Raw genomic sequence first — 27,696 nt, 5'->3', positions numbered from 1 at the left:
TAGAAATAGATTCACAAACCAGTTAGATATCTTTTATGGTTTTAACTTTTCCCGTACATCTCTAATCAAACTAGAAATGATTTTGATGTGTGGTGTGAGAAAAGCCTCTAATTTGGATGTTTTCCCAAATAACTGACTTTGTGACACTGTTTATTGAAAATCCATCCTTTCCTTCTGTTGGTTGCGATGCTTCGTTTATAGAAGCACGAGTCATTGGTGAATCTGGTATTCCTGAAGGCCATTCCTCATTTGCTTGCCTTTTGCTTGCAAATGACCATGTCAAACCAGATGTCAGTGATGGGCAATGCCACATGCTCAGAGGCGTTCAATTTCCGTGATGCTGACCAGCAGCTTTTATAGAGCAAAGATGACACTATTATATTGTGAAAGAGAAAATGTCAGATAAACAGTGTTTACCAATGAGATAGCTTAGGGCTGATATTGCAGAATCAATCTAGAAAGTTCCTAAGAGCTTTAAGTGTTTAGCAAACACCCTTAGGTCTGTTGCACCCTAAGACAGACAGACGAACGAAAATCCTCCAAGGCAAGGAAAGATAAATGCTGAAAAGGCCGTGGAGGCTCCTTCGTCGCCTCTATTTTGGTTTCCACATGTGGAGGGTTGTGACCTTACGAGTCACAGGGCTGCACTTTATTTTTGTCATGCCAGAGCACAAGCACGGCCTCCGAAACACAAGTAAGATTTTCCATTTGTTATTGTCGACTGACCACAGCCACCTTGTAAACGTTCTCCGTTCTCTGGTTTTTAACTCACCGCAGGGCATGACTCCCCTGATGTATGCCTGCGTCCGTGGGGACGAGGCGATGGTTCAGATGCTGCTGGATGCCGGAGCTGACCTGAATGTGGAGGTGAGGGTGCAGAGGCCGGCAGGGCCCCTCGCCGGCAGTCCCAGGGGAAGGCAAGCACGAAAGGGGGGCTTTTTCTCCCAAGAGCTGCCGCTGAGGGTGCACAGTGCAACAGATAGCTCTTTCCTGTGTCCTTTTAGTTGCTGTGGCCCTGGTGAGACCACCTGACAGATTTTGTCCATCCTGAGGCCCCAGCCCAACCAAACCCCAAGGAGCTGCCTGCATGTATGTTATGTTTTAAAACAACCAACATAGCTGCAAGGAGCACTGGCTTTTCCTTAGCTCGGCAGTCCTGATTTCCAGAGTTCCTGATTCCCACGGCTGATCAATTTCTTCTAGGATGGGGCAGAAGGAGCACTCCTGAGCCATCAGCCCTCTCTTTCCACTTAACACACAGCAAAGGAGGCACTGAATCAATCCCTAAACTGAAGTCTTCCTCCCGCAGATCCTCCACGCTCCCCCTCCAAACCCTCTTTGGCTCACCTTGTTGGCTGAGTTGACACATCTTAAAGCTAATCTCAGAGCTTCCCTGAGACAATGGGGTCTGGTGGAAAGCATGCCCCCCAGAAACCCTCCCCTCCCCCTTGCAACACTGGCCTTAGAATCTGAGAGATTTGGGTTCAAGTTCTGATACCACCGCTGCCATGGTGATTTGCTTTTGTGCTTGGGCAAGTGCCTTAACCTTTTTTCTCTCCCAATCTGCAGAATGGGAAAATAATCACACTCATCTCATATAGTTGTCAGAAGGGATATAGAGAGTAGGTTTGGAACTCAGTTCATATTGGTCCCTCCACCCACACCCCAACCTCGTCATAGGTGAAATGTCACTTTTTTGCCATGTTCTATGCTGCCTGAAGACCTGCTCTCCCTGGCGGCAGGATATTGGCAGTATCAGACAGCAAAGAGATTGATGAGCTGAAATCATAACTCAGCAACCCTGGGAAACCTTTTCAGTTCAAAATTAGATGCCCGTGCAGTCTCAGTACTGTGTGTGTGTTTTTTTAATGTGAGTTTTATATTTATCTGAGGAAAGCAGACAATAGACATAGTTTTGGATCCAGAATCATTTTGGATCCTATAACTTTGGAATCTGTGGGGATTTTCCCTCCTGCTGTGAATCCTTAAGCACCATGCAGACCCACGCAAGGGGTCCTCAGCATTGGGTTCTGGGGCATTCTCCGGTCCTCTCTAGCCCATCCCACGGATCTCAGCTCAGGCCTTCCTCCGGTGGATGCTTAGTGAACCAAACTGCTCTGAGTGAAGCAGGCATTGAGGTTACATGACCCCAGGAGTGATTGGGAGAAAAGCTCCATGTGGGTGCTGATCTTGCAAGACCCTAGCCTTCAGCTGCCCTGTCTCTTCTCTCTTGGCCTGGAGGGTTTTTAGGCCCCCATCCTGAAAGACCAATCTCAGATTGTTCATTCATGATGTGTCCTGGGAAAGCTTTGTGCCCATATTTCGGTAGTACAAGAGGGTCCTTGTCAACCAGGAAGCCGGCAGAAGAGTGAAATGAGAACAGGGTGGGGCCAGCTGTGATCAGATGGTGAAACTCCTCCATCAGACGAGCGATGGACTTCCCTGGCCTGAAAGCTGAAAGCAGACCATCCCTTGCCTGGGGTTTGCCACCACTGAGAATCTCTCTTCAAAGTGTGGATGGCATGGTAGTGGCATCTCATGCTCTCTGACATCCTGTAGCTCCCAGAACCACCACCTTCTGCTAGGTAGAAAGAAGAAGGAGACAGGCCAGAAAGCTAGCTCATTGTAACCGCCATTACAGCTTCTCCAAAGCACCTGAGAGGCGATCAGAATCATCCATTACTTCCTTTCAGAGGAGGAGCAAAGGAGTCCTTCTTAAGCACAGAGGACATAAAGTCACTGAGACATTTTCTCACTGCCTTCAAGGGTAAAATCTCCAAAACACGGACTTCCATTGTCCTGCCTTTGGGGAATCGCTTTGGTCTCTGTTCTTACAAACACAAGCAGAACAGATCCACGGCTTTGGCGAGAGGTGTTTGGAGCATCCAGCAGTGGAAAATCCCTGCCCTGTATCACCAGCTCTTCCCAAGGCATCTTCCAGGATGTCTTTTTGTCCATCTCTAGCCCATGTGCCCAGCCACAGATACGTCAGATTTGCTAGCCTAAGTATTGTGAAGGTCACATTTTGAAAATAACTTCAATTTGTTTATAGGTTGTCAGTACTCCTCATAAATATCCATCCGTCCACCCCGAGACCCGCCATTGGACGGCTCTGACTTTTGCTGTGTTGCATGGACATATTCCTGTAGTTCAGGTATTAACGTATTTCCCTATCCACATCTGACCTTTGATTTTACCTCTTCCATAACACACATCTATACCTCTCCCAGCATGCATATTCTCTAAGACATTCATATTGGTTAACTGCAATTCAATATAGCATATTCATATCATGTGAATACAAATGTTATATGTAATGATCTATATGGCCAGGCTTTAACCAATATGAAATGATCACATATCCACACACAGCCTCACACACAGAGTGGCAGACCCATGAAGTTCTTCCTGGTTGCTCTGGGGTGGGGCTTCAGCTGTTTTTGTGGATTGGTTCATTTTGCTTGTCGCAACATGAACATGAGACTTGGTTGCTATCGATACCTTAGAACCTTCCCTTAGGTGTGACCCCTGGTGTTTGTGTAGAATCTACTGGTTTCCAGCCAGTGGGAAGACGCATCTAAGACATCAAGGGGGTGTTTCCAAAAGACACTTGCTTGGATCCCACTTCTTGAGAATCAGGTCCAGGAGGTCTAGAGTAGGGCCTTGGCCATATGTCTTCTGAAACAGCTCCAAGCACAGTGACATGTCCTCATTGGAGGTCCTTTGGGCATATGAATGGGTATTGCTTGTACTTTTTCTGGCTGTTATAGAGTTGGTGTTCAGTGAACAGCCAAACAGTACATTCTAAATCATAAGCTTGATCTTTACTTCATCAGAAAAGAGAGATCAGCATCCAAGTTCATGACTGCACCTGGTCCTGTAGTGAGTGCTGAGCTTTGGGCACATCAGGAACTCACCTCCTTTTGTGTGGTCCATGCCTCTTGATTCTATTCAGAGCAGGGACAGCTCTGCAATGCTGGAATTTCATGGGAATCCTTTGTTGTTTCCTGGGTCATGAGAATCCTTAGAACAGATCCCAGGTCATATTTCAGGAGGCTGACAGTGTAACGTGTCACACTGAGAGCTGGCTTCTGCCTATAGAACAGTATGCCCAGTCCACTCCTGGTAGAGGAAACTTAGAAAGAAGGGGTTGGATGGTGGTCTGGTGGACACAGATGTCATTCTTTAACATGCAAGGACATTCCCGACCTTTAAATCAGGAGTGGGAACAGTAAGCAGCCAAGCAAAGCCACACAGAAGTCAGGCCACCGCCCTGCCGCAGGGCCAGTGATCACAGAGTGCCAAGTAGGTGGCTCCCCCATGGCCGTGCCCTCAGGGAGCCCTAGGTAGGCAGTAAAGATAGCAGATTTTTCCCCCATTTTCCATCAGCAGTACTGACAGCACATTCACTGTGAATGAGACCAGGCGTAGACAGAATCCCTACCTCTTTAGGAAGCCCAGCTATCTCAGGGGTCGCACAGAATGAAGTCTTATGAAGCAAAACTTCTGGAAGCTCACTCTGCCACTTTATTAACTGATCTTGCTGGCCAGAAACCTTAGCATTTCCTAAACTGTCCTCAGGGCCATCCAGGTGGGGCCCCAGGAGGCCTCCCAAAGTCCTTCGGAACTCTTGAGAGTCTGTGGTTCGACGAGGCTACCCTAGTGCCCTCTGAGGCTTTGTGTAACCAGCCCAGGAGGGGAGTCTCCCAGTATTCCTGTGCCAAGGACCTTTAGCCCAGTGCTTCTAGAAATGTTGATATATGTATACATCTCCTGGAGATCTTGTTAAAATGCAGACTCTCATTCAGTAGACCTGGGTGGGGCCTGAGAGTCAGCATTTCCCACAAGCTCCCAGGTGGTGCTGATGCTGTTATGCATGGAACACATTCCGAGTAGCTAGCAGCAATGAGAGGCTCTCAGTTCATCCTCCAAGGTACAGTTGCCCTCCAGCCTGTGCACGCAGTCACCGACCCAGAGGGAGGGAAGGAGCGCTGGCATCTCACCCATCCCAGCAGTCTTTCCTGACGCCTGTGCACAGCGTATCTCCTCTCACCGTCTCAATGGCCGCTCTTCCTCTGCAGCTCCTCCTGGATGCTGGGGCCAAGGTGGAAGGCTCAGTGGAGCACGGCGAGGAGAACTACTCGGAAACGCCCCTCCAGCTGGCAGCTGCTGTAGGTAAGAGCTGCCGGTTCTCACCCTGGCCAGGGAGCTCCAGCGCATCCTGGCCCTTGAAGTGCCTGTGACTATATTTTTGCTTTATTCTCTTATAAAACCCCCTTCTCTGGGCTTGCAGGAAATTTTGAGCTGGTTAGTTTGCTGTTGGAGCGTGGTGCCGATCCCCTGATAGGAACCATGTACAGGAATGGAATTTCTACAACCCCCCAGGGTGATATGAACTCTTTCAGCCAGGCTGCAGCCCACGGACACAGGTAGGCTAGGATGGGCCAGAGCCAGAGGTCCCGAGTGGTGTTTGTTAAAAATGCAGATTCCCAGGCCTACCCCAGACCCATTGTCTCTCTGGATGTGGGGCCCAGAGGCAGTGTGAGGTGGTCCAGGCCCCAGGCCTGGCCAGAGCGACCCTACCTGCCAGCTGACAGCCAACTCCATGCAGTGCACATCCACTCAGAATGCTTTATTTTACCCGCTCCCGGCCAGCTTTAAACTCACAGAGAGACATCACTGTTGGTCGGTTTTGCTCAGAGCACGTCATGTCAGCTGTCACGAAGTAAGAATCCATTTTAAAAATAATAAAACCTTTCATGTTTGGTGACTTCCCTTCTACATCTCCTTCTGAATTTCCCCCCTGATCATCAGCTTTTATTACACACAACCCCCAGCAGAGCACATTCACTTTGGAGAGAGGGCAGGCTGACAGTGACAAGTGCAGAGTTCTAGAGCCTTCTAGATTTTGGAGGAAATCACTTAGCTCCAAGTTGCCTCAAGGAAACAAGGCCAGTCATGCCCCATCATCTCCTCCATCCCCAAAATGTGGTACCCACTATTAGGCCTCTGAAAGTGCCACCCGTTGATCTCGTCATCCCCCCACCCAAGTTAGTGGCCCCCTGCTTCCCCAGCCTGCCCCTGCCCTGCCCCAGCAGAGCCACTTCCATCTCTGAGTGTCATCCTCTCTGGGTTTATGATTGACAGGAATGTGTTCCGCAAACTGCTCGCCCAGCCAGAGAAGGAGAAGAGTGATATCCTGTCCCTGGAGGAGATTCTGGCCGAGGGGACTGACCTGGCGGAGACAGCCCCGCCCCCCCTGTGCGCCAGCCGCAACAGCAAGGCCAAACTGAGGGCCCTGAGGGAGGCCATGTATCACAGCGCTGAGCATGGCTACGTGGATGTCACAATTGATATCAGGAGCATAGGTCAGTCTGGGCACCCTCCACCATAGGCACCATGGTGCCCCTAGCTTTAGGTCCACACACACATGAACACACACATGCGCGCACACACACACATGCAAAACACACACATGCACACACACGTGCACACACACACGAGGGGACCCAGGGAGCTTCCCCTTTACCAGTCAAAACACTTCCAGGCCAAGATGCCCACACCGTCCCCATAGATAGCAGCATCCTGCCTGCCCCAAAGACCCATCCTCAGACCATCTTTCTATGATTCCCAAACACTGGACCCTGGGGCAGGAATTCAAATCACCGGGGGAGCTTGTCTGAATACCGATTGCCAGGCCTTACACCCAGAGGCTCTGCTGTCGAGGGTCTGGATGGATAAAGGCTGGAAATCTTTATATTTAACAATCATCCCAGGTGGTTCCCAGTGGTTGAGGAATCACTGCCTTTAGAGCACCCAACTCCACGAAGCAGCACTGGGCAGTTGTTAGGGTGAGGGCGCCCCTTTCTTACCACAACTCCTGTTGAGCTTCAGAGGACAAAGCCACTCTCAGGAAGGTTGGGCTGGCTCTTCCTTGGGTGAGCTAGCCCAGAGCCATCTCCTCCATGTGTCTGGGGAACAAGGCTAGCCTAGCCTTCACCAGCCTAGTGGCTTTCGCTCTGGCATGGAAGCGGCCGGACCTAGCCATGGGTCCCTAAACACAGGGTGTGGCAGATTAAGGCAGGCTGAGGACTGAGAAGAAGCCTCCTAATGCTGTTCTGGAAACGACCTCTCTCCAGGGAAGGTGGGGAGGGGTTAGTACATGGAACGTTTGTGCCATTGCCCTGGAAGCCTATTTTGCATGATTATGAAGCTCGAGATTCCGAATGGGCTACTTGTTATAAACAGTAGCGAGATGCGTCCTCCTCTGTCTGTGCCTTTGCATGAGAGGGGAGAGGCAAATTATAGCAATCAGCTGCTGGAGAGGCCCCTGTTAAAGGAGGAAGACCTGATGAAGTACCTGCAGATGGAAATGTTGTTTTGCACAGAGGAGCAGCAGAAATATCCTCCCATGTCTTCTTATTCGGGTATAAATATCTGTCTTAGCCAGAGCTGTAAATGGTGAAGTCCACCAATGGGTTTCACCAACTCTAAGCTCTCATGTGGGCATGGATGTGTTCCAGATCCTTGGGCACAACCACTCTTTAATCCTGAGCAAGACTCTTCTCCCCCCTGAGCTTCTTTCCCCAGTAAGTAGAGGGGATGGAGCCTACGCACTCAGAATCCAGAAGTATGGAATATGCATAAGTAGCGTGCATAATAATTCCAGTGTGCTACACGATGATTATATCTTGTGAAATGCAGCCCCTAATAATAAGAGTAGCATGCAGAGATGGACACCCATAGTTGAGCGAATTGAATTATGACCTTTAATTTCAACTTTTGCAGGTCTTTGGGAAAAAATCTACACTGGTTCTATTCGTTGAAAGTCAATCCCTTGGTCTCGTCATTTAGTAATGTCCTGGGGAAAAGCCAACTTCCAGATAAAAACTCGCCTACTCCTCTGGTTTTCCGCCTTTCCCCTCTCTCTCCCCCTCCCCTGCCACCTTCCCTGGCTCCTCTTCCCGCTCCAGGCGTCCCGTGGACTCTGCACACATGGCTGGAGTCTTTGCGGATCGCCTTCCAGCAGCACCGCAGGCCTCTCATCCAGTGCTTGTTAAAGGAGTTTAAGACCATTCAGGAGGAGGAATACACGGAGGAGCTCGTTACCCAAGGCCTGCCCCTGATGTTTGAGATCCTGAAAGCGAGCAAGGTACGTGGGGTTTGAGGCTGTTGTGGTCATCGGCAGAGAACAAAGCCGTAGGTTCCCAGATCTGAACGGTCTTTTAGCCTGGTGTTCCCCTTTGAGTGGGATCACTACGGTCATAGTGACCAGTGGCGAACGTACCCCAGCAGACGAAAGCTACCTGTGCGCTCATTTGTGGGCAGCTGTCTTGCTGAGCATCCACGTGAGCTAAGGCACTTGGGCACATGGACTGCTTAGATATTTTCTAACTCAAGGAACGTGCAGAAGAGCTGGAGAGATGATACCAACATGTGTGCCCCAACAGCATTATGAGACAGTTGGTACAACAGTATTAAATTTGGGGGTGCAGGCTAGGAGAGGTGTGGGAGTTCAGGAAGGAGGAATGGGAGGGTGGGTACCCTGAGGTGCTGAGACTAGACCACGCGGGGATGGACGATAGGAATCGACAGGATGAGGGAAATGGTTGCAGCTTTCTGGATAAACAGAACACAGACCCTGCTGAGGTTTCTGAAAAGCCAGGCCCTGGGAGAAGGCTTTTCAGGTCAAGAGGGTCAAATGAACCTAGCTCTGACCCCTGCTGACACCTATATCCCCAGCAACAGGGAAATGCAGCCTCTTCATAACAGCAGTCCAGTCTTTCGACTATTACGACATTAATTCTTAAAAATATCTTTGGGGTCATTTGGTGATGCTCTCTAGACACTCCAGTCCCTGCAGGGCCCCAGCACCAGCCCTCTCACCTCTTTGCCCCAGAACAGCCTTTGTGGAACTCTGGGGTCTACCACGGAGCCTGGGAAGTCTCAGGGGAAATTGGCCTCTGAACCAAAGGGCAGTGTGGGTCTCCCTGCCGGGCTGGGCTGTGTGACTGTCCATGGGGTATTAGAGGGGACATGGGGCTGCTTCCTCCATGCAGCAGGGATGGCCCGTCAGCAAGGAGGCAGCAACACAGCATCTCTGCTTTCGGAGCTCTGGGCCTCGGGTGGAAAGCGAGTCCCATTAGGTGTTCACATTAGCGCCCGTCCTTAGCCCGGTGTCCCTGGGCCACCTGCAGGCTAGATTTGTGCTTGAGGTCAAGACCCACCAGGACCCCAAATGGGAGCAGGTGCACCAGGCCTAGGGTAACAAGCTTCGGTGAGTCCGTGAGGAGTAAAACCTGCTGGAAGTATTTCAAAACCAAACTCGCCACCCCACTTAAAAATAAGTAAATGAATAAAGAGGCTTTCACCTGAAATCACCTAAGAAACCGTCTTAGTGAGAAACATTCCCAGGGTCTGGTGTTCTATCATTTTTGAGGTTTTCTTTGTTTGTTTGTTGTTTTTAACTTTTCTTCAGGCTATACTGGGAATTCTCGAATTTATTGAGACGTTCTGTGTATTAAGTAAACCTAACCTGTGCGTTCTTAAAGTAAACTTTACTTTGAGGTATGACATATGTACAGAAAAGTGCCCAGCTCATAACTACAATGCCAAATGAATTTTCATAGGATAGACAAACTGTACAATCCTCATCCAGACCGAGAAATGGAACATGACTAGCACCCAAGTGGTCCCCTTACACCCTATTCCGCTGCTATCCTCCAAAGGGCCGCCACTCTCCCGATATCTAACACCACACTTTGTTTTGCCTGGAGCCACAATGTGTTTGACTTGGACAGCTCATTAAATAGGAAATAGTTCTCAGAACCTGAGCCCATGATTATAAGAATTTACAGGCTGAAGCATACAAAATACCCTCCATTCACAGAAGTGGTGGGTGCTCCCATCGCTCAATAGTCAGTCATTTGAAAATCAGGCTGACTGGGTATGGTGACTCATGCCTGTAATCCCAGCACTTTTGGAGGCCGAGGTGGGAGGACTGCTTGAGCCCAGGAGTTCGAGATTAGCCTGGGCAACATGATGAAACTCCACCTCTACAAGAAATACAAAAAATAGCTGGGCGTGGTCGTGTGTCGAGAGTAGGGAGCCAGTGGAGTGTGTTTTGCTTTTACAGGGGGTTCAATGGCACCCCCTACTGGTGAAATGTGGCTTTACACATCACATGCACAGACCACTGGCGGGGGGTGGGAGCGGGTGGGTGGAGATTAAAGAGGAGATAATTTCCCCGAGCCTGCAGAGTGAAGTCACCCATTCCCCAAGCACGGGGGATATTCTTGTAATCAAAAGAAAAACTGGAGAGAGATGATGACAGAGAAATTCCAAGTTGAGAAGACAGTCTCCTGTCGGACAATAGGGCAGCCATCATCACAGAGCTGGTCAGCATTGTTCCTTCTCCTTGCACTTTAGGATTCCTGTTCAAATGTTTGTCCTAACAAGTATCTTTTTTTTTCTTTTTTAAAACAAGGTCTCGCTCTGTCGCCCAGGCTGGAGTGCAGTAGCATGATCTTGGCTCACTGCAACCTCCGCCTCACAGGTTCAAGCCATTCTCATGTCTCAGCCTCCCAAGTGGCTGGGATTGCAGGCATGCACCACCATGCCTGGCTAATATTTAGTAGAAACAAGGTTTCACCATGTTGGACGGGGTGATCTCGAACTCCTGACCTCAAGCAATCTTCCCACCTCAGCCTCCCCAAGTGCTGGGATTACAGGTGTGAGCCACTGCTCCTGGCCAAATATCTTGTTTTATCAGAGTAGTGAATAGATTCTTGCAAATAAATCCACTTTATGGTCAACTTATAGAAACAGCTGTCCTGTAAAATGAGGCATATTCCTCCCACTATTCTTGGTTTGTGCTCACTCAAACCATGCTTGAAATCTGACCACACATCTGCTTCTATGTTCTTGCTTCTAAATTTGGACTTCAAATGAATTCGGTGTTTCTAGACTTCCCCAGGAGCAGAACAATATATTCATTTTTTTGAATACATCTGTTTAAAAAGAATTCCCAGCTTATTTGTCTTTCTTTTTTTTTTTTTTTTTTTAAGATGGAGTCTTGCTCTGTTGCCCAGGCTGTAGTGCAATGGCGCAATCTCAGCTCACTGCAACCTCTGCCTCCCAGGTTCAAGCAATTTTCCTGCCTCAGCCTCCCAAGTAGCTGGGACCACAGGCCCGAGCCACCATGCCCTGCTAATTTTTGTATTTTTAGTAGAGACGGGATTTCACCATGTTGACCAGGATGGCCTCAATCTCTTGACCTTGTGATCTGCCCACCTCAGCCTCCCAAAGTGCTGGGATTATAGGTGTGAGACACCGCGCCTGGCCTTTTTTTTTTGAGATGGAGTCTCACTCTGTCGCCCAGGCTGGAGTGTAGTGGTGTGATCTCAGCTCACTGCAACCTCTGCCTCTCAGGTTCAAGCGATTCTTGTGTCTCAGCCTCCCGAGTAGCTGGGATTACAGGCGCCCACCACCATGCCTGGCTAATTTTTGTATTTTTGGTAGAGACAGAGTTTCACCAATTTGACCAGGCTGGTCTCGAACTCCTGACCTCAGGTGATCTACTTGCCTCAGCCTTCCAAAGTGCTGGGATTACAGGCATAAGCCACCACATCTGGCCTCTAGCTTATTTTTCTAACACATAATTCCTCTGGGCATAATCAAGAGATAATCAGGAGTGCCCACTTGGTTCCAGGCACTACAGTGGTGATGGGACAGACATGTTCTTTATCCTTCTGGAGCTTACTGACCGGAAGCAAGAAAATAAATCAACAAAACAGAGTCAGAGCATGATCAGTGTTTACAAAATGAAATTGGACCATGGTATGGTCTCTGGGGGTGGGGCTGATAAGGTATAACTTAGACAAAATGGTCAGGAAGGTCTCCCTGAGAAAGTGGCATTTGAACAACCACCTAAGTGAGGAAAAGCTTCCAGCCATGCAGAGATCTGGGGCAAAAGCATTCCATGTCAGGGAACTGCAGGTGATTAGGCTCCTAGTATGAACGTGCTTTGTGTGCTCAAAGGAAAAAGTGTAGGAGATAAAAATCAGATTGCACTGGGCCAGGGAAAGTTTGGGTTTTCTTCTATGTGTAATGAATGTGACAGGACAAGAGAGATTTTAGATAGGGGCGAAGTGTGATCGGTGGGGTTTTTTTTAAATTTTTTTTTTAACGTTTTTAAGGTTTTCATTTTGCGATGAAAAACTCAAAACTTAAAATGTTTCTGTTTTTAAACTTTTTATTTTGAGATAATTGTAGATTCATGCAGCTGTAAAAAATAATACAGAGGAATTCCTGTGTACCATTTACACAGGGGGATCTCAGTTTCTCCCAACGGCAATATCTTGCAAAACTATGGTAAAATATCACAACCAACATAGTGACATGATCGTCAACATGCAGAAAATTCCCATCACCACAAAGATTCCTCATGTTGCCCTTTTATAACCACACCCACTTCCCTCCTGCCTCCACCCTTCAGCCCCTACCTAGCCACTGTTTCTCTAATTTTGTCATTTAAAGAATGTGATTTAAATGGAATCATATGGTATGTAATTTTGGAGATTAGACTTTTGGCAGTCATCATAATTCTCTGAAGATCATCCAGGTTGTCGCATGTATCCACAGCTTGTTCCTTTTCATTGCTGAGTAGTATTCCATGGAATAGATGTACCCCAGTTTGTTTAAGCACCCAACTGTTGAAGGACATCTGAGTTGTTTCCAGTTTTAGGCTATCACAAATAAAGCTGTTACAAACATTTATGCACAGGTTTTTGTGTGAATATATCTTCATTTCTCTGGTATAAATGCCTGGGAGTGCAACTGCTTGGTTGTATGGTAGTTGCATGTTTGGTTTTTAAATAAACTGCCAAACTGTTTCCCAGAGTGATTGTACCCTTTTACATTCCCACTGGAAAAGACTGAGTAATTCAGTTTCTCCATATCCTCACTGTTTGGTGTTATCACTATTTTTCATTTTAGCCATTCCGATAGGTATGTAGTGATATCTCATTGTAGTTTTAATTTGCATTTCCCTAAATGGCTAATGATGTTGAATATATTTTCATGTGCTTGTCCACTATCTATATATTTTCTTCAAGTGAAATGTCTCTTTGTATCTTAAGTCTGTGTTAAAATGAATTGTTTGCATTTCTACTGTTGAATTTTGAGTGTTCTTTATGTATAGTAGATACCAGTCCTTTGTCAGATATGTGGTTTGCAAATATTTTCTCTCACTCTGTAGCTTGTCTTTTCATCCTGCTATCTTGGCGCTGGCATTGATTTATGTTTTTATTCATGGACTTGGAGATCTTCTTGGTCCATGGTATTATGAGTGCTCTTTGATTGAAATCTGGATGTTTTCTGAGGCTCTTGATCTTATTTAGACCTTCTGCTTTAGTTCACCTTCTCTGACAACTGCTCTGACAGGGGAGGAGTAGCTGTCACCTCATTACTGCCAGGTGGATGTAGAAATCCAAGTTCCCCTACTTGGCTTCTGTTAGCACCCAAGATAAGGGCTAGCTATTGGGGGTAGGTGGGGGCAGGTAAGTGTTCTGGCTCGCATGTGGTCTTCTCTGACATGTGGTGGGGGTGGCCTCATGACTACTGGGCAGTGGTAAGAGTCTGACTCTCCAGTGGTGTCCTCTGACACCACCCCAGCAGGGAGTGGGAGGGATGCCTCATTACTGCTGGGTGAGAGGGGGGTCTCCACTGACACCTGGGTGTCAGGGGGTCGGGGCAAGGCTCTTTACTGGCTGGTGGGGATAAAAGTCCTGGCTCCCTACTTGACCTTCAATGACACCATCTCAGTGGAGTTTCAGGGGTGCCGTGTTGCAGCCTGGCAAGAGTAGAAGTCTAGCCTTCCCACTTGACTTTTGCTGGCAAGGTGAGTCCACAGGTTTTCTGTGCTGTTTGGCTGGAGTAGAGCAACCATTGTCTGAAAGTTTCCTGCCTTCTAGGCCATCCCTTTAGTGGTCCTTTGGCTAGAGAGAGCAGGCTTTTGTTGTGGCTTTTTTCCCCATCTGTGCCCTCAGTTGCAGCTTCTTCAATGTCAAGTATGGGATGATGAGGTGAAAAGGAAGTCCAGTGAACCCTCAACTGTGCTGCTCCTCCAGTCCCAAGCTGCCTAGGTCGTCTGCTGTCTTCTCTCTACCTTTTAAAGTCTTCTTATGTTTCTTTTATATATAATGTCCAGAGTTTTTAGTTGCACTTTGCAAAAGGATTAGGGAAAAGTATGTCTATTACATCTTCCTGAAGCAGAAGTAATCATGTGTTTTTAAAAGATCAATCTGACCTCTGTGTACTATCTTCATCTTTTTTTTTTTTTTTTTTGAGATGGAGTCTCACTCTGTCACCCAGGCTAGAGTGCAGTGGCACGATCTCGGCTCACTGCAAGCTCCGCCTCCCGGGTTCACACTATTCTCCTGCCTCAGCCTCCAGAGTAGCTGGGACTACAGGCGCCCGCCAGTACGCCCGGCTAATATTTTTGTATTTTTAGTAGAGACGGGGTTTCACTTTGTTAGCCAGGATAGTCTCGATCTCCTGACCTTGTGATCTCCCTGCCTCAGCCTCCCAAAGTGCTGGGATTTACTGTCATCTTCTTAAACCATCTGGGATCTCAGGCACCCTCAAAGAAGTGAGTCTGTTTCCAAAGCCACCAGTTGGACGGTGACTATCCATGTCACCAAAAGCAAAAACCTCCATGTCAGCAGAAAAAAATAATAAATGGGATCCATAAAACCTCTAAGGACTGGCCCAATCTCTTTGTGCCTCTAACTCTCTAATAATTAACCACGAACAAAATGACAACTACCAAATAGACACAGGATCAAATCCCAAAAGTATCAAACAGCTCAAGAAGTCATCTGATTTGGGAGGCCAACGCAGGTGGATCACTTGAGTCCAGGAGTTTGAGACAAGCCTGGGCAACATCACAAGACCCCATCTCTTAAAAAAAAAAAAAAATTAATTAATTAATTTAATTCTAAAAACAGAAAGTCAACTGAGACGTTCCCAGTTCTGCACAAAACTGCAGTCAAACCATCTAAGAGAGGAAAGTCACAGTATTCAAAGTGTATTCAAAACCTTTGAAAATAAGATTTAGTAAACAGTTTGCTAAAAATTCTTAATTTGCAGACCCCAGGGACAAGTTTGTGTTTAGCAACTGATTGGGCCTGTCTTTCTTACCTCCTTGTTTCGTTTCTTCACTCCCTCCCCTCTCCTCATTCAGTTCTTCACCATCCCTCTGGCCTCCCTTTTCTCTATGGTCAGGACCCGTGCTTAGGAAGTGACCTGCCCCAGGCACTTAAGCCTGGACACGGATCTAATGAAAATGACCACTGTGTGCCAGGTGCCATTCCAGGCACTTTCTACTCATCAGCTCCTGGGAAGCAGGTAGTTGTATTTTTATTCCTATGTTAGCGATCATGGCCCTGGGGCCCAAGAGTGGGTCACCCTGCAGAGCCAGGATCCTGACCCAGACACAAAACCCATGCTCTTAACTGTGAGGTCACCCTGTCGCTCTGCTCCCTTTCAGGGTTTTACCTGCAGTGCACGTCTCACTGTGAAATGACAGCTTCATCCCCTTTAAGGGCAGAAGCAGACATGGCCTGCAGCCATGGTGACTTCTTTTGGTGGGAAGATGGTCCCAAGTCAGGTGCAGTCATGGGCCCCTAGCATCTGCATTGGGAGGAACCTTGGAAATCATCTACCCCAATGAATATCCCAACCCAGTCATCTGAATCCTGCTATCGGAATCTTTTCCAGACCTGGAAAAAGTACTACTTAAAGAAACCATGAAGTAGGTAAAAATACCATCGATGCAATTTATTATTTACTTGATCTTTTTCTTAAATGTGTTTGAAACATATTACTACCATAAGTGGATACCCTACATCACTTGCCGTGAGTAGAAGGGACACATCAAAGTAGATGTGCGACTGCACAATAGCAGTAAGATGAGTGCTGCACTCAGGGCCTCAGGATCTTGCTGGGATCCTTCTGGGGCCAGTAGCCCACCCTCCACCTGCCTCCACCTTTCCAGGTGTGCTCACCCCTCACAATGCAGCCTAGCCTGCTCCACAAGAGAGCCACCTATAGAGGTGGGTCTTTTTTTGGGAGGTGGAGGGAGGGAGATGGAATTTCGCTCTTGTCACTCAGGCTGGAGTACAGTGGGGCGATCTCCACTCACTGCAACCTCCGCCTTCCAGGTTCAAGCGATTCTCATGCCTCAGCTTCCCAAGTAGCTGAGATTAACAGGTGCCTGCCACCATGCCTGGCTAATTTTTTGTATTTTTAGTAGAGTCAGGGTTTCACCATGTTGGTCAGGTTAGTCTTGAACTCCCGACCTCAGGTGATCCACCTGCCTCAGCCTTCTAAAGTGCTGAGATTATAGGTGTGAGCCACCGCGCCCGGCCAAAATGAGTTTCTTGACGTGGATTAAGACAGAGCTTGCTGTCAGTGTCCTCGAAAGTACCAGTAACTCTACTTTCTCTTGATTCTGAGACACAGCTTTTTTCACATTTGAGCATTTCTCCATTTGAAACAGGTCTTAAGATGGATGTGTACATTTAATAAGGAGGGCTTTTTTTTTTCTTTTCTTAAAACCTAACATGAATTTTATGACATCTTAAGAAAAGGGATGAGGTTCAACTACGGGAAATTGCTATTTAGGAGTTAAAAATGGTCAAATAGCGGCACTTTCCTTTCGTTCAACCTAAGAGCATATGGTGATACGTTCTCTTTTAGCCCTCATAGCAACCTCATCAAGCAAGTATTTTTAATCCTCTTTGCAAAAGAACACCAAGGCCCAGAGAAGCTGAGTAACTTTGCCGAGGTTACAGAGCTAGTGAGTGAAGGGCCAGGACTAGGACGCTCTCCATCTGGTCCCATTGTTTATGTTTTTACCACCACATAGAACTCCAGCCTAAGCCACCTATAAAGGACCTTTGGGATTAATCCTAGTGCTCCTTTCAGAAGAAAAAAAAAGTATTTCCACATCTTTTTAGGAGAAGAGTGGAGTCAAAGGAGATGAGGAAAGATGACACCCCCCAAATTCACAGCACTCCATCTCAAGAGAGTTTCCTGGTAACTATGCTATTAAGAATTTTGCAAGGCCAGGCGTGGTGGCTCATGCCTGTAACCCCCGCACTTTGAGAGGCTGAGGCAGGAGGATCTCTTGAGCCCAGGAGTTCAAGACCAGCCTGGACAACATAGTGAGACCTTGTCTACACACACACTAACACACACACAATTAGCTGGGCACAGTGGCACACACCTGTAGTCTCAGCTACCTGGGAGGCTGAGGTGGGAAGATCACTTGAGCCCAGGAGGTCAAGGTTGCAGTGAGCTGGGGTTGCACCACTGCACTCCAGCCTGGGCAACAGGAAGAGACCCTGTCTCAAAAAAAAGAATTTTGCTTCACTTCCCTTTAGTTCTTTTGTATGGCCACACAGTTCCGAGTCCAGATGACCTGAATTTACTCCATCTGCTCATCTAGAATCTTCCGTGAGAGACTTGAATGGCAGGTACCCAGTGGCATGCCAATAACATGCACTAACCGGGGACTGTGTCCTTCGGCCTGGCCCCACCCCCACCCTCCCGGACTCGTCCCGGCCTCCCAGGTCAGACCCTGCATGTGAAGACCAACTGGCCTGCTGCCCTGAGACTACAGCCTGTCGTCCCTTTGGCCTAAAGCACTGTGCTTAAATGTGCTGCTCAGAGAATCCAGGCATCTGTCCCAGCACAACCACCACTCATTCCCGCCTCCAGAATGGAGCAAGCCTCAAGTTTGGTTGCTTCCATTCTATTGTCCTTGGGTTTTAGTCCAGGACTTACCAAGCCCATAGGATAACCCAGCTTATCATCCCAGTCTGAGCCCCCTGACCCATGGATCTCACCCCCTAACAGCAGTCATCTGATACGAATGACACCACCCCTCACACTCAGAGGGGCCCTCCTGGAGTTCAGAATTGTTTTGGGTCCCAGGTAACCAGGACAAATGACACTGGTGCTCCATTGCCTGGAGGAGGACCACTGAGAGGGTCACAGGGCAGACACCTCCACAAACATGGACAGATTCAAGGATGCAGTGGGGAGTTTTCTCTTAGGACTCTGTTCCTTGAAAAAGAAGCGGGTAGAAAGTGACAAGAAAGCCTCACGAATGGCAGCATCTTTGGTGCCAAAACTTGGCGTAGCACCCTAATCCTCTGCACAATGTCCAGCTCCCGGGAACCAGCCAGTGCTTGGCATTTAGTAGACGCTCAATAAATATTTGGAGAATGAATGAATGAATGAATGAATGAATGAATGAATGAATATGTAGCTTAGTGAGTGGGGAAACATTTCCTAAACCTCTGGGGAATGAATGGATGAAGTGTAGGGAGCCCCCTGATGTTCAGTTAAAGCCTCCACCCTCCCTCTTTCTCTCTTCTGAACTTCTAGTGCTTTCATTATAATCATATTTCCATGGTGGGAAGTTTTTTTAATTTATTTTTAGAGGTGGGGTTTTGCCACGTTGCCTAGGCTGGCCTCAAACTCCTGGGCTCAAGCCATGCTCCCACCTCAACCTCCCAAGTAGCTGGGACCACAGTCATGCACCACCATGCCCAATTTAAAAAAAAAAATTTAAACACAGGGTCTCGTGATGTTGCTTAGCCAGGCCTCGAGCTCCTGGGCTCACGCAATCCTTGGCCTCCCAAGCAGCTGGGACTATAGGCATGCACCACCATACCAGGTTTTTAAAATAGATTTTATTTTTTTAGGCCAGTTTTAGATCTACAGAAAAATTGAGAAGACAGTACAGAGAGTTCCCATATACCCCCTCACTCACTTTTCCCTATGATTAGTAGGCTATATTACTATGGTACAGTTGTTATAATTAATGAACCAATATTGATACAATATTATGAGCTAAAATCCATACCTTATTCAGAGTTCCTTAGGGTTTTGTTTTTGTTTTTGTTTTAGATTCACGGGGTTTATGTGCGGGTTTGTTACATGGATATACATGATGCTGAGGTTTGGGCTTCAATTGAATCCATCACGCAAATAGTGAACATAGGGCCCAATGGGTAGCTTTTCAGCCCTTGCCTCCTTCCCTCTCTCTCTCCCACCTCTTTTGGAGTCCCCAGTGTCTGTTGTTCCCAACTTTATTTCCATGTGTACCCAGTGATCAGCTCCCACTTACATGTGAGAACATGGGGTATTTGGTTTTCTTTTTTTACATTCATTCACTTAGGATAATAGCCTCCAGCTGCATCCATGTTACTGCAAAGGACATGATTTCATTCATTTTTAGGGCTGCATAGTAGTCCATGGTGTATATGTACCACGTTTTCTTTATCCAGTGCACCATTGATGGGCACTTTGGTTGATTCCATGTCTTTGCTATTGTGAATAATGCTGCAGTGAACATGTGAGTGCAGGTGTCTTTTGGGTAGAGTGATTTCTTTTCCTTTGGGTGTATGCCCAGTAATGGGATTATTGGGTCAAATTGTAGCTCTATTTTTAGTTCTTTGAGAAATAGCCAGAGTTCCTTAGTTTGTACCTGGTGTCTTACTCTGCTCCTGGATCCCATCCAGAATACCACATTACACTTCATTGTCATATCTCTTAGGCTCCTCTCGATGGAGGCAGTTTCTCAGACTTTCCTTGTTTGGGGTGACCTTGAAAGTTTTGAGGAGCACTGGTCAAGCATATGTAGGCTGCCCCTCTAGTGGAATATGCCTGACGTTTTTCTCATGATTAGACTGGGATTATGGATTTTTCAGAGGGAAACCCTGGAGAGAAAGACATCTTATCAAGGGCACATTCCATCAAGGTGAGCTATCACTATTGATGTTGACCTGGGCCACCTGGCTGAGGCAGTGTTTGTCGAGTTTCTCTACTGTAAACTTCCTCTCTTCCCCTTTTTCCGTACTGTCCTCTTTGGAATGCAGTGAGCATGCACTGCCCTCACCTAAAAAGTGGGGAGTTGCACCTCCTCCTGATCATTGTTACGTATTTGAAGATTGTCCATTCAGAACAATCATGACCAGCCCTTATATTTACATTCTCGGGTGATACAGTACACATTGAAGTTAGAAAGAAAGTTCAACTGGGAGTTCCAGCAGAGGAGGGGTCTTGCCTTGCCTGCTTCTGTGGCCCCAAAAGAGTGCCTTTCACTCTTCCATGTTTAATCAATACCTTCTGAATCAAATTAAACCACCACCACTGTCCGCCAAAAAAGAAAAACTTGCAAAAGAGTCTACAGACTGTACAGGCCTCTTTCAAGGGCACAAGAGTCCAGGAAATGGGTTCTTATTGCTTCACTCAGAGTTGATTAAATGGGAGCTGATTCACCAGCGAGATGCACGAGACACACCCTGGTGTAGACGAGTGAGACCTCATCCCTAACATTCATAATACAGTCTGTACAAAGCATTTTTGCAGATAACAGGTCTTATCATTTTTATGACCAGCCAGTACTTACCAAGTGTCCACCATGTGTCTGGCACTCTGGGTCACAGAGATGATGAAATATGGTCCAATAGATGTAAACTTTAGATGAGATGTGTTAGTTTTCTATTGCTGCAGTAACAAATGACCATAATCAGAGGCGTAAGGCAACACCTGTTTATTATCTCATGGCTTCTCTGGGTGGGAAATCTGGGTGCAGTGTGACCCAGCTGGGTTCTCTGCCTAGAATCTCAAAGGCAAAATTAAGAAGTCAGCAGGATTGTGTTCCTTTCTGGGGTCTTTGGGGAAGAATTGCTTCCAAGCTCATTCAGAGATTTTGGGTAGAATTCAGTTCCTTGTGGCTGTAGGACTGAGGTCCCACTTCCTTGCTGACTGTTGGTGTCACACTTAACTCCTAGTGTGGTTACCTGAGTCCCCTCACAAGCTTGCCATGTGGCCCCTCCATCTTCAAGCCAGCAACAGAGCATCAAGTCCTTCTCAGACTGGGATCTCTTTGTCATCTTGTTCTCCTCCCTCCCTTTGAAGTCCTTTTCTGCCTCTACTTTTAAGGGCTCATGTGATTACTTTGGGCTCACCCAGATAATCCAGGATAATCTCTCTATTTGAAGGTCCACTCATGAGGAACTGCTATGCTCTCGAATGTTTGTCCCCCCAGAATTTAAATGTTGAAGCCCTAACCCCCAAGGTGATGATATTAGGAGGTGGTGTCTTTGGGAGGTGAGTAGGTCTACAAAAGAGACCCCAGAGGGGCTTCAGCACCCCTTCTACCATGTGAGGACATAGCTAGAAGGCACCATCTATGAGAAAGTGGGCCCTCACCAAACACCGAGTCTGCTGGCACCCTGATCTTAGACTTCATGCCTCCAGAACTGTAAGAAATAAATTTCTGCACTTTATAAACCACCCAATTTAGAGTATTTTGTTAGCAGCCCTAATGGACTAAAGCACTAACCTTAATTACTCCTGCAAAGTCACTTTTGCCATGTAAAGTAACGTGTTCACAGTCCCAGTCCCAGGGGTTATTAGGGCATGCAATCTTCTAGGAGGCTGCAATTCTTCTTACCACACAGTGCTTCTCAAGCATGAGTGTGCATGGGAGTCACCTGCAGAGTGTGTTGAAAATGCAGACTCTGATTCAGTGGGCCTGAATGAGAGTGTGTGTTTCTTACAGGATCCCAGAGGATGCTACTGCTCGTGGTCTATGGAGCACATTTTGGGTGGCAGGGCTTTAGGTCAGAGGAAACAAATTTATAGCCCACAGCCCAGGTCAAACCCATGAGAGAATTTCAGTGCATGGAACCTGTGGGTCTCAAACTCAAGGGAATGTCAGTATCACCAGAAAATGTGTTAACATGCAGATGCCTGGGCCTCACTCCCAGGATTTTTAAGTCAGAAGGTCTGGGGTGAGGCCCAAGAATTTGCATTTCTAATAAGATCCCAGGTGATGCTGGTCCAGGGACCACACTTTGAGAAGAACTGCATTAAGCTGGTAGGCAGGCAGTTATTTTTATGAGTATTAAGTGAGGGGAGCACTGAATGCCCTTTGGTTATAAAGCCTCGTCTTTGAAAGTTGAGTCTCTTTGTCCTTCAACTATGATTATGCCTCTGTGAATCACATCTGAGGTGACACTCTTCCTTCTGTGATCTACCCACTTTAATTGAAGGGTTTGGATTTTCTTTTATATGCCAAGCTGTATGCTTCTGCCTTGGGAATACAATGAAGTGGGTAGATTTAAGAACAGCTTGAACCATTCACATCACTAGTGGCCCCAAAACCATCTTTTAAAATTCAAAAGAATATTTATTGTTTTTATCACAAAAGCAATGCTTGTTTGTTGTAGAAAATATAAATAAAAGAAAAAACATCCTCATCTCACCCAAAGGTAACTACTCTATTTTTTTAGATCTTTTTCTATACATATCTGTCAATCCAAATATATTTGTAGAGGGTTTTATTGCCAAAAAGACATGGTACAAACTGTGTTGTAACCTACTTTTCTTCCTTAATCTATTGTCAATATTTTTCAATGTAACCCCTTTGAGCCCCTAGTTTCAATACCCTTTATCCAATAAAAAGAAACAAAATGCTCTGTTTCGTTTTTTCCTCCTATACACCTGCAGCTGGAGGGAGATTAATGAATGGAAATGGCTGCAAAGTGGGAGGAGGTCAACGTGAACGATGAAGGTCAAGGAGAAGCAGGCGCCTGTGTCCCCAGCAATGAAGGGCAGCTGTAGTTTTGGGTTGCAGAACCAGTTCCCTCCCACCTTTTGTTTGGAGCCAGTGATTCAGCTGAGCACATCTGGGTCCAGAAATGCCTCAGCACCAGAATCAAGTTCACAAGAAAGTTGAATCAGGAGTGTTTGTCTCGTTAATGGAGAACACAGTCACAGGATCAAAAGGGCTAATTTCAGGATAATTCTCCTGAAATCCTGCTAATTTCAGGATAATTCACTGCTTCCAGAATTTTAGAGTACTGGTAAAGGTGGGTTTGGGGTAAAAACTTATTTTCCTTTCGCTATGAACTACAAAAACCTGCTTTCCAGTAGGTAGCGAATCATGAGGGCCAGAGAGAAGAATTTCTTAAGCTTCACCAGTGAACCCACTAGAAATAGACAGTGGACAAAACAGAGCAAGTAAATCCAGGACCCGTGAGTGCAAACGACTTCTGTGCTACCTCAGGGGATTTCTCCTGTGGCCTGCAGTAAATGTGTGAGCTCTTATCACCTGGAAGGATGCATTCCTGGGGCACAGCTTGGCTGAGGCTGGCCACAGCCCCCTGTATCATGACCTCCTCTTTCTTTTCTGCAGAATGAAGTGATCAGCCAGCAGCTGTGCGTCATCTTCACACACTGCTACGGGCCCTACCCCATCCCCAAGCTCACAGAAATCAAACGGAAACAGACCTCACGCTTGGGTGAGTGGTTCCCCCAGCAGTGTTGGCTGCTGCTTTGTGATTTAAGGACGCGGAGCCAAAGAATGCCATAAGGAATGCCAGGAGGGAGGGAATTCAAGGGCAAACAAGGTCAGTACAGGAGTCAGGCCGGGGGAGATCAGAATTTCCCCTTTATTATGTGATAACACTGGAGAACATACCTTGGGAATGTGGACAAGGAGATTTGCCAGTTACAGGGTCTTGGGTCTTTCTCCCCTAGACACAGACAGTGGGGGCTGCCAAAGGCCTCCTGATTCCATACATATCCCCCACACAGGTGGCTCCTGAAAGAAGGCCACACTGCACATGGCAGCTCTGTCCCCCAAACTCTCCCCTCTAAAAGTCCTTCTTCTTCACTAAGAAGGAATGAGAAGGAGACAGTGAGGGGCCAGGGCTGTTCCTCTAGTGGAGATCCTTCTACAGGAAACTAGGAGAAGGGAGGAACAACCCCCCCACTCCCCCACACACCCACACACACACTCCCATAAAAACATGAGGGGACATACCTGAGCTGCAGAGGCTGGATGCTCAGAAGTCCCATGAGAGTATCAATAACCTCTTCTGGGAGGCGTGCACTGTGCCAGCTCCAGCCACGCACTTGACCTACCCTATCTCAAGTCATCTTCAGGCCACCCCAAGAGGCAGGCACTGTGACTGCAATAGCAGTACATTATGGCTGCAATATCAGTACAGGGTGAAGCTGGAACTTGAACACAGGTGTGCCCAGAAGCCATAATTTTGTCATTCTGCAGTCCCAGCTTCTGAGATTTTTCAGAAGAAACCTTTCCATTAGGCACTAGGTTCTTTCAGAAGATTCTGGGGCTGTTGCAACGGGGTTGATCAACCTACAAAAAGGAGAAGGAATATCAGGCTGCTTTGAGGCCTGAAACATGAGCCTTCTGTTGCAAGGGCCTGTCTCCCTGCTGCCTGGAGATTTATCAAGTATTAAAGATAAAGGATTCTTTTTCCCTACATAGGTTGGGGACCTTTCCTACTTCCTGTTTCCCTTTCCTAAGAAAATTGAAGGATATCTGAGTAAAAGAAGACTGAAATTTCTACTCTTTAGCAAAATTTGAAAGGGATGAGCCAGTTTAGATTAATTAAAAGGCTGAATTCATGGGACTATTTTAAAGTTATTTTTGTTCCCATCTTGAATAACTTGTTAATTTAAATGAAACACAACTTTTTGCTGAAATGGAAAATTTTAGCAGCTGAGTCAAAGGCTATCTTTCTGACCATGTGTGGAGGAAAACTGGGATGTGCCCAAGTCACAAGTACTTCTCCCTTATAGAAAACAGGTATTAATTAAAATGTTATCAGGGCAACACGTTATAAAGACCAGTCAAGTTAGCAAACGTTAGAGAGTGAGGGTTACATTCCCAGCACATAGCAACAATCTCTGATGTCTAGGTGCCTCATAAGACACCCTCCTTAGAGCAAAGCTTTTGCAAGGTCTGTTTCAATGGCATAAAATTTGCTTTCCCTTAGCTACAGGAAGGGAGGGAACATTTTCTCCTCCTGAATTTGCTGAGGTTTCTTTCATTAGCAGTTAAAAGTTTCTGGTTTTGGGCCAGACATGGTGGCTCACGCCTGTATTCTCAGCACTTTGGGAGGCCGAGGCAAGCAGATCAAATACCATCAACATCCATTGAGCATCTACTATAATGGTCACGTTTATTGAGGGATACTTATGTGTCAGTCATTTTGCTAAGTGTTCTCCATAAATTCACTCATTTATTCCTCACTACTCTTAAGGTCAGGAGTTTGAGACCAGCTTTGCCAACATGGTGAAACCATGTCTCTACTAAAAATACAAAAAATTATCCGGACGCAGCGGCACATGCCTGTAGTCCCAGCTACTCAGGAGGCTGAGGCAGGAGAATCACTTGAACCCAGGGAGGTGGAAGTTGCAGTGAGCCAAGATTATGCCACTGCACTCCAGCCTGGGCAACAGAGTGAGACTCCATCTCAAAAAATTTTTTAAAAAAAATGTTTTTAAGTACCTGGTTTTCAGCCCAAGCATTAGAATTACAAGGGTTAGCACCAAGAAGAAAAGAAAAGGCAGACCTGAGAGGCTCAAAGCTCATGATATAAAAGAAAAACCATCATGTAGTTATTAACAAATGGAATATACAGCAGGGGCATTTTGTGTCTTCAGTCTAGCAGCTCAAGCTGCATAACTAAAGGTCACCAAATAGTGGTTCTTTAGGGACCTGCTTTAAAGGAAAGACAAGAATGATCAGTGACAAGGATCTCAAACCGGCATCTCTGTGGGACCAGGCAGGTGGTATAAACGAGTGAAATGGGTTCAGTGCTAGACAACAGGGAGTGGTGGGGACTGTGGCAAATCGGAGAGCACTGGGTTTTTTGTTTTTTTTTGTTTTTGTGGTATGGTGTCCTCTTGCCCTCCCAGTGAATTCTGGGAGACAGTGGTAAAAGTAAAAGTAGAGGATATTAACAGTCTGGGAAGCAGGAATGAGGGATTGGCTGGAGATGAACAGTGGGTGTGATAGGTGAGCAGAGGGAGGCAGGTTACCGAGCAGAGAGAAAGTCAAGTGAAGAAATGAGTTTTCGTCAGCTCTCAGGCCTTCCCCTGCAGCCTCTTTTCTCTTTATCTGGATCATTTCAGAAGTTCTGGGGGGAGTTTTTTAATTAAAATGTTTAAAGAAAGTGGGATTACACAGGTGATTTTTACTGTTTATACTTTTCTGATATTTTTAAAGTAAGAGCCTTTTTTAAAAAAATGAGGAGAAGTGAGGTAGCTCTGTACTGACAGAGAAAGGTGAGTGGAGGACCACCAGGACCACCATCTGGGGCAGCACAGGGTTCACGGTCTGAGTGAAGAGAATCAGTCTGGAAGGCAAATTCTGGGTCCAAGTTACAGCAGTCTGGGGAAAATGCAGCCAGGCCAGGGCCCCAAGGTGCAGTCAGCCAGGGTGAGCCCAACAGCTGAGTAGTCACAGCCCCCAGGAAGACAGGGGCTTGGTCCTGCCCTCAATAGTTTAGGACAACCCATAAATCCAGCCATAGGAAGCAGTGGGGTTTCTTTTCAGCACAGCCCCTGAACCCCTGGAGAAGGGCCCATCAACAACAAAGAATAACAACAGGCTAAGAAGAGCCCCCGGGTCCTCAGCAGCCTCCTAGAGCAAGTTTCTGCAACAGGAGTCAAGGCGTTCTTTCATTCACTCGAAAAACAACCACTGAACCTCTACTAATAGTATAAGGTCATGTTTATTGAGGGATACTTATTTGCCAGCCACTTCGCTAAGTGCTCTCCATAAATTCACTCATTCGTTTATTCCTCACTACTCTGTGATAGAGTATAATGGGTATTACAATTTCCATTTTCCAGAAGGAGAAACTGAGGCATGGGTAGGATAAATAACTTGCCAAGGTTATAGAGCTGAGATTTGTAGCCTCAGAGCCCACACTCTTACTACACTTTACCACCTTTTTGTACTAGACACAGATGAAAGGGTTTGAAATGGACAGACACGGATACATCGTAACATGATGAGGCTACAGCAGGGGTGCATATGCTGTGGGAACTCAGCTGGGGCTACTGGGTCTGGGGAAGGTGGGGGAATCTGGCAAGGCTTACTGACCAAGGGTGTCTGATCAGTATGTCTGAAACTTGAAGACCACCTAGGGATGAGCCAGGTTTGGAAGGGGCTGGAAGGGTGTTTTAGGTAAAGGAACAGTGTGTGCAGAGCCCCAGAGGGGAGAGAGCACGTAGCACTCATGGGGAACTGAGAGCCACCCATAGCTCAAGCACACACACAGTTTGACAGGGAGAAGCCAGAGAAGGCAGTGGAGCCCAGTCACAAGTGGCCTCATTAAGACGTTTAGACTCTATCCTGGGAGCACTGGGGAGCTATTGAAAGATTTATAGCAGAGGAGGGGAGTGGCATGATCAGAGCTAGCTTTAGGAAGGATGGCTCCTGCAGTGAGGTGGGTCATCAGATTGAGGGGCCAAGAGTGGAGGCAGAGAGACGAACAGAGGCTCCTGTGAGTTCCCAGAAAGAGAGGATGTAGCCCAAACTAGGGTAATATCAAAGGGAATAGAGGGAAATGGAAGATTCAGGAAACACTTAGGAAGACAGGGGGTGTTGATGGATATTCTCAACAAGACAGAAGTGCTGAGCTGAGGACAGACTGGCACCTTCAAGAGCCTCGGGTCTCAAGGGCTGAAATGACAGGCAAATTGGAGGATCCTCATGTTTAACAAACCAGGCCATCCAATCAGAATGTCCAAGTTCAAATCGTAGCTTCTCCACCAGTCACTAGCTTG

The 27,696-nt window shown here is 46.9% G+C and overlaps 1 protein-coding gene across 3 annotated transcripts in view; it reads left to right on the top strand.

Moving 5' to 3' along the window:
- ABTB3 (ankyrin repeat and BTB domain containing 3) overlaps positions 1–27,696 on the top strand; it is a 351,655-nt gene that overhangs the window by 304,334 nt on the left and 19,625 nt on the right. For 2 of the 3 annotated variants that reach the window (XM_032168795.2, XM_032168797.1), the window contains 7 exons: positions 778–867; positions 3,053–3,154; positions 5,082–5,175; positions 5,294–5,429; positions 6,148–6,368; positions 7,974–8,152; positions 23,282–23,387. In XM_032168795.2, the coding sequence (XP_032024686.1) occupies positions 778–867; positions 3,053–3,154; positions 5,082–5,175; positions 5,294–5,429; positions 6,148–6,368; positions 7,974–8,152; positions 23,282–23,387 (928 nt within the window). The remainder of the gene's footprint in view (positions 1–777; positions 868–3,052; positions 3,155–5,081; positions 5,176–5,293; positions 5,430–6,147; positions 6,369–7,973; positions 8,153–23,281; positions 23,388–27,696) is intronic. The other variant, XM_032168796.2, reaches the window with a different exon arrangement.

Source organism: Hylobates moloch, unplaced genomic scaffold (assembly GCF_009828535.3).
Source record: "Hylobates moloch isolate HMO894 unplaced genomic scaffold, HMol_V3 SCAFFOLD_12, whole genome shotgun sequence".
NCBI classification, from domain to species: Eukaryota; Metazoa; Chordata; class Mammalia; order Primates; family Hylobatidae; genus Hylobates; species Hylobates moloch.
Note: the sequence above shows the minus strand (reverse complement) of the source record. Positions and strands in the feature narration are given on the sequence as shown.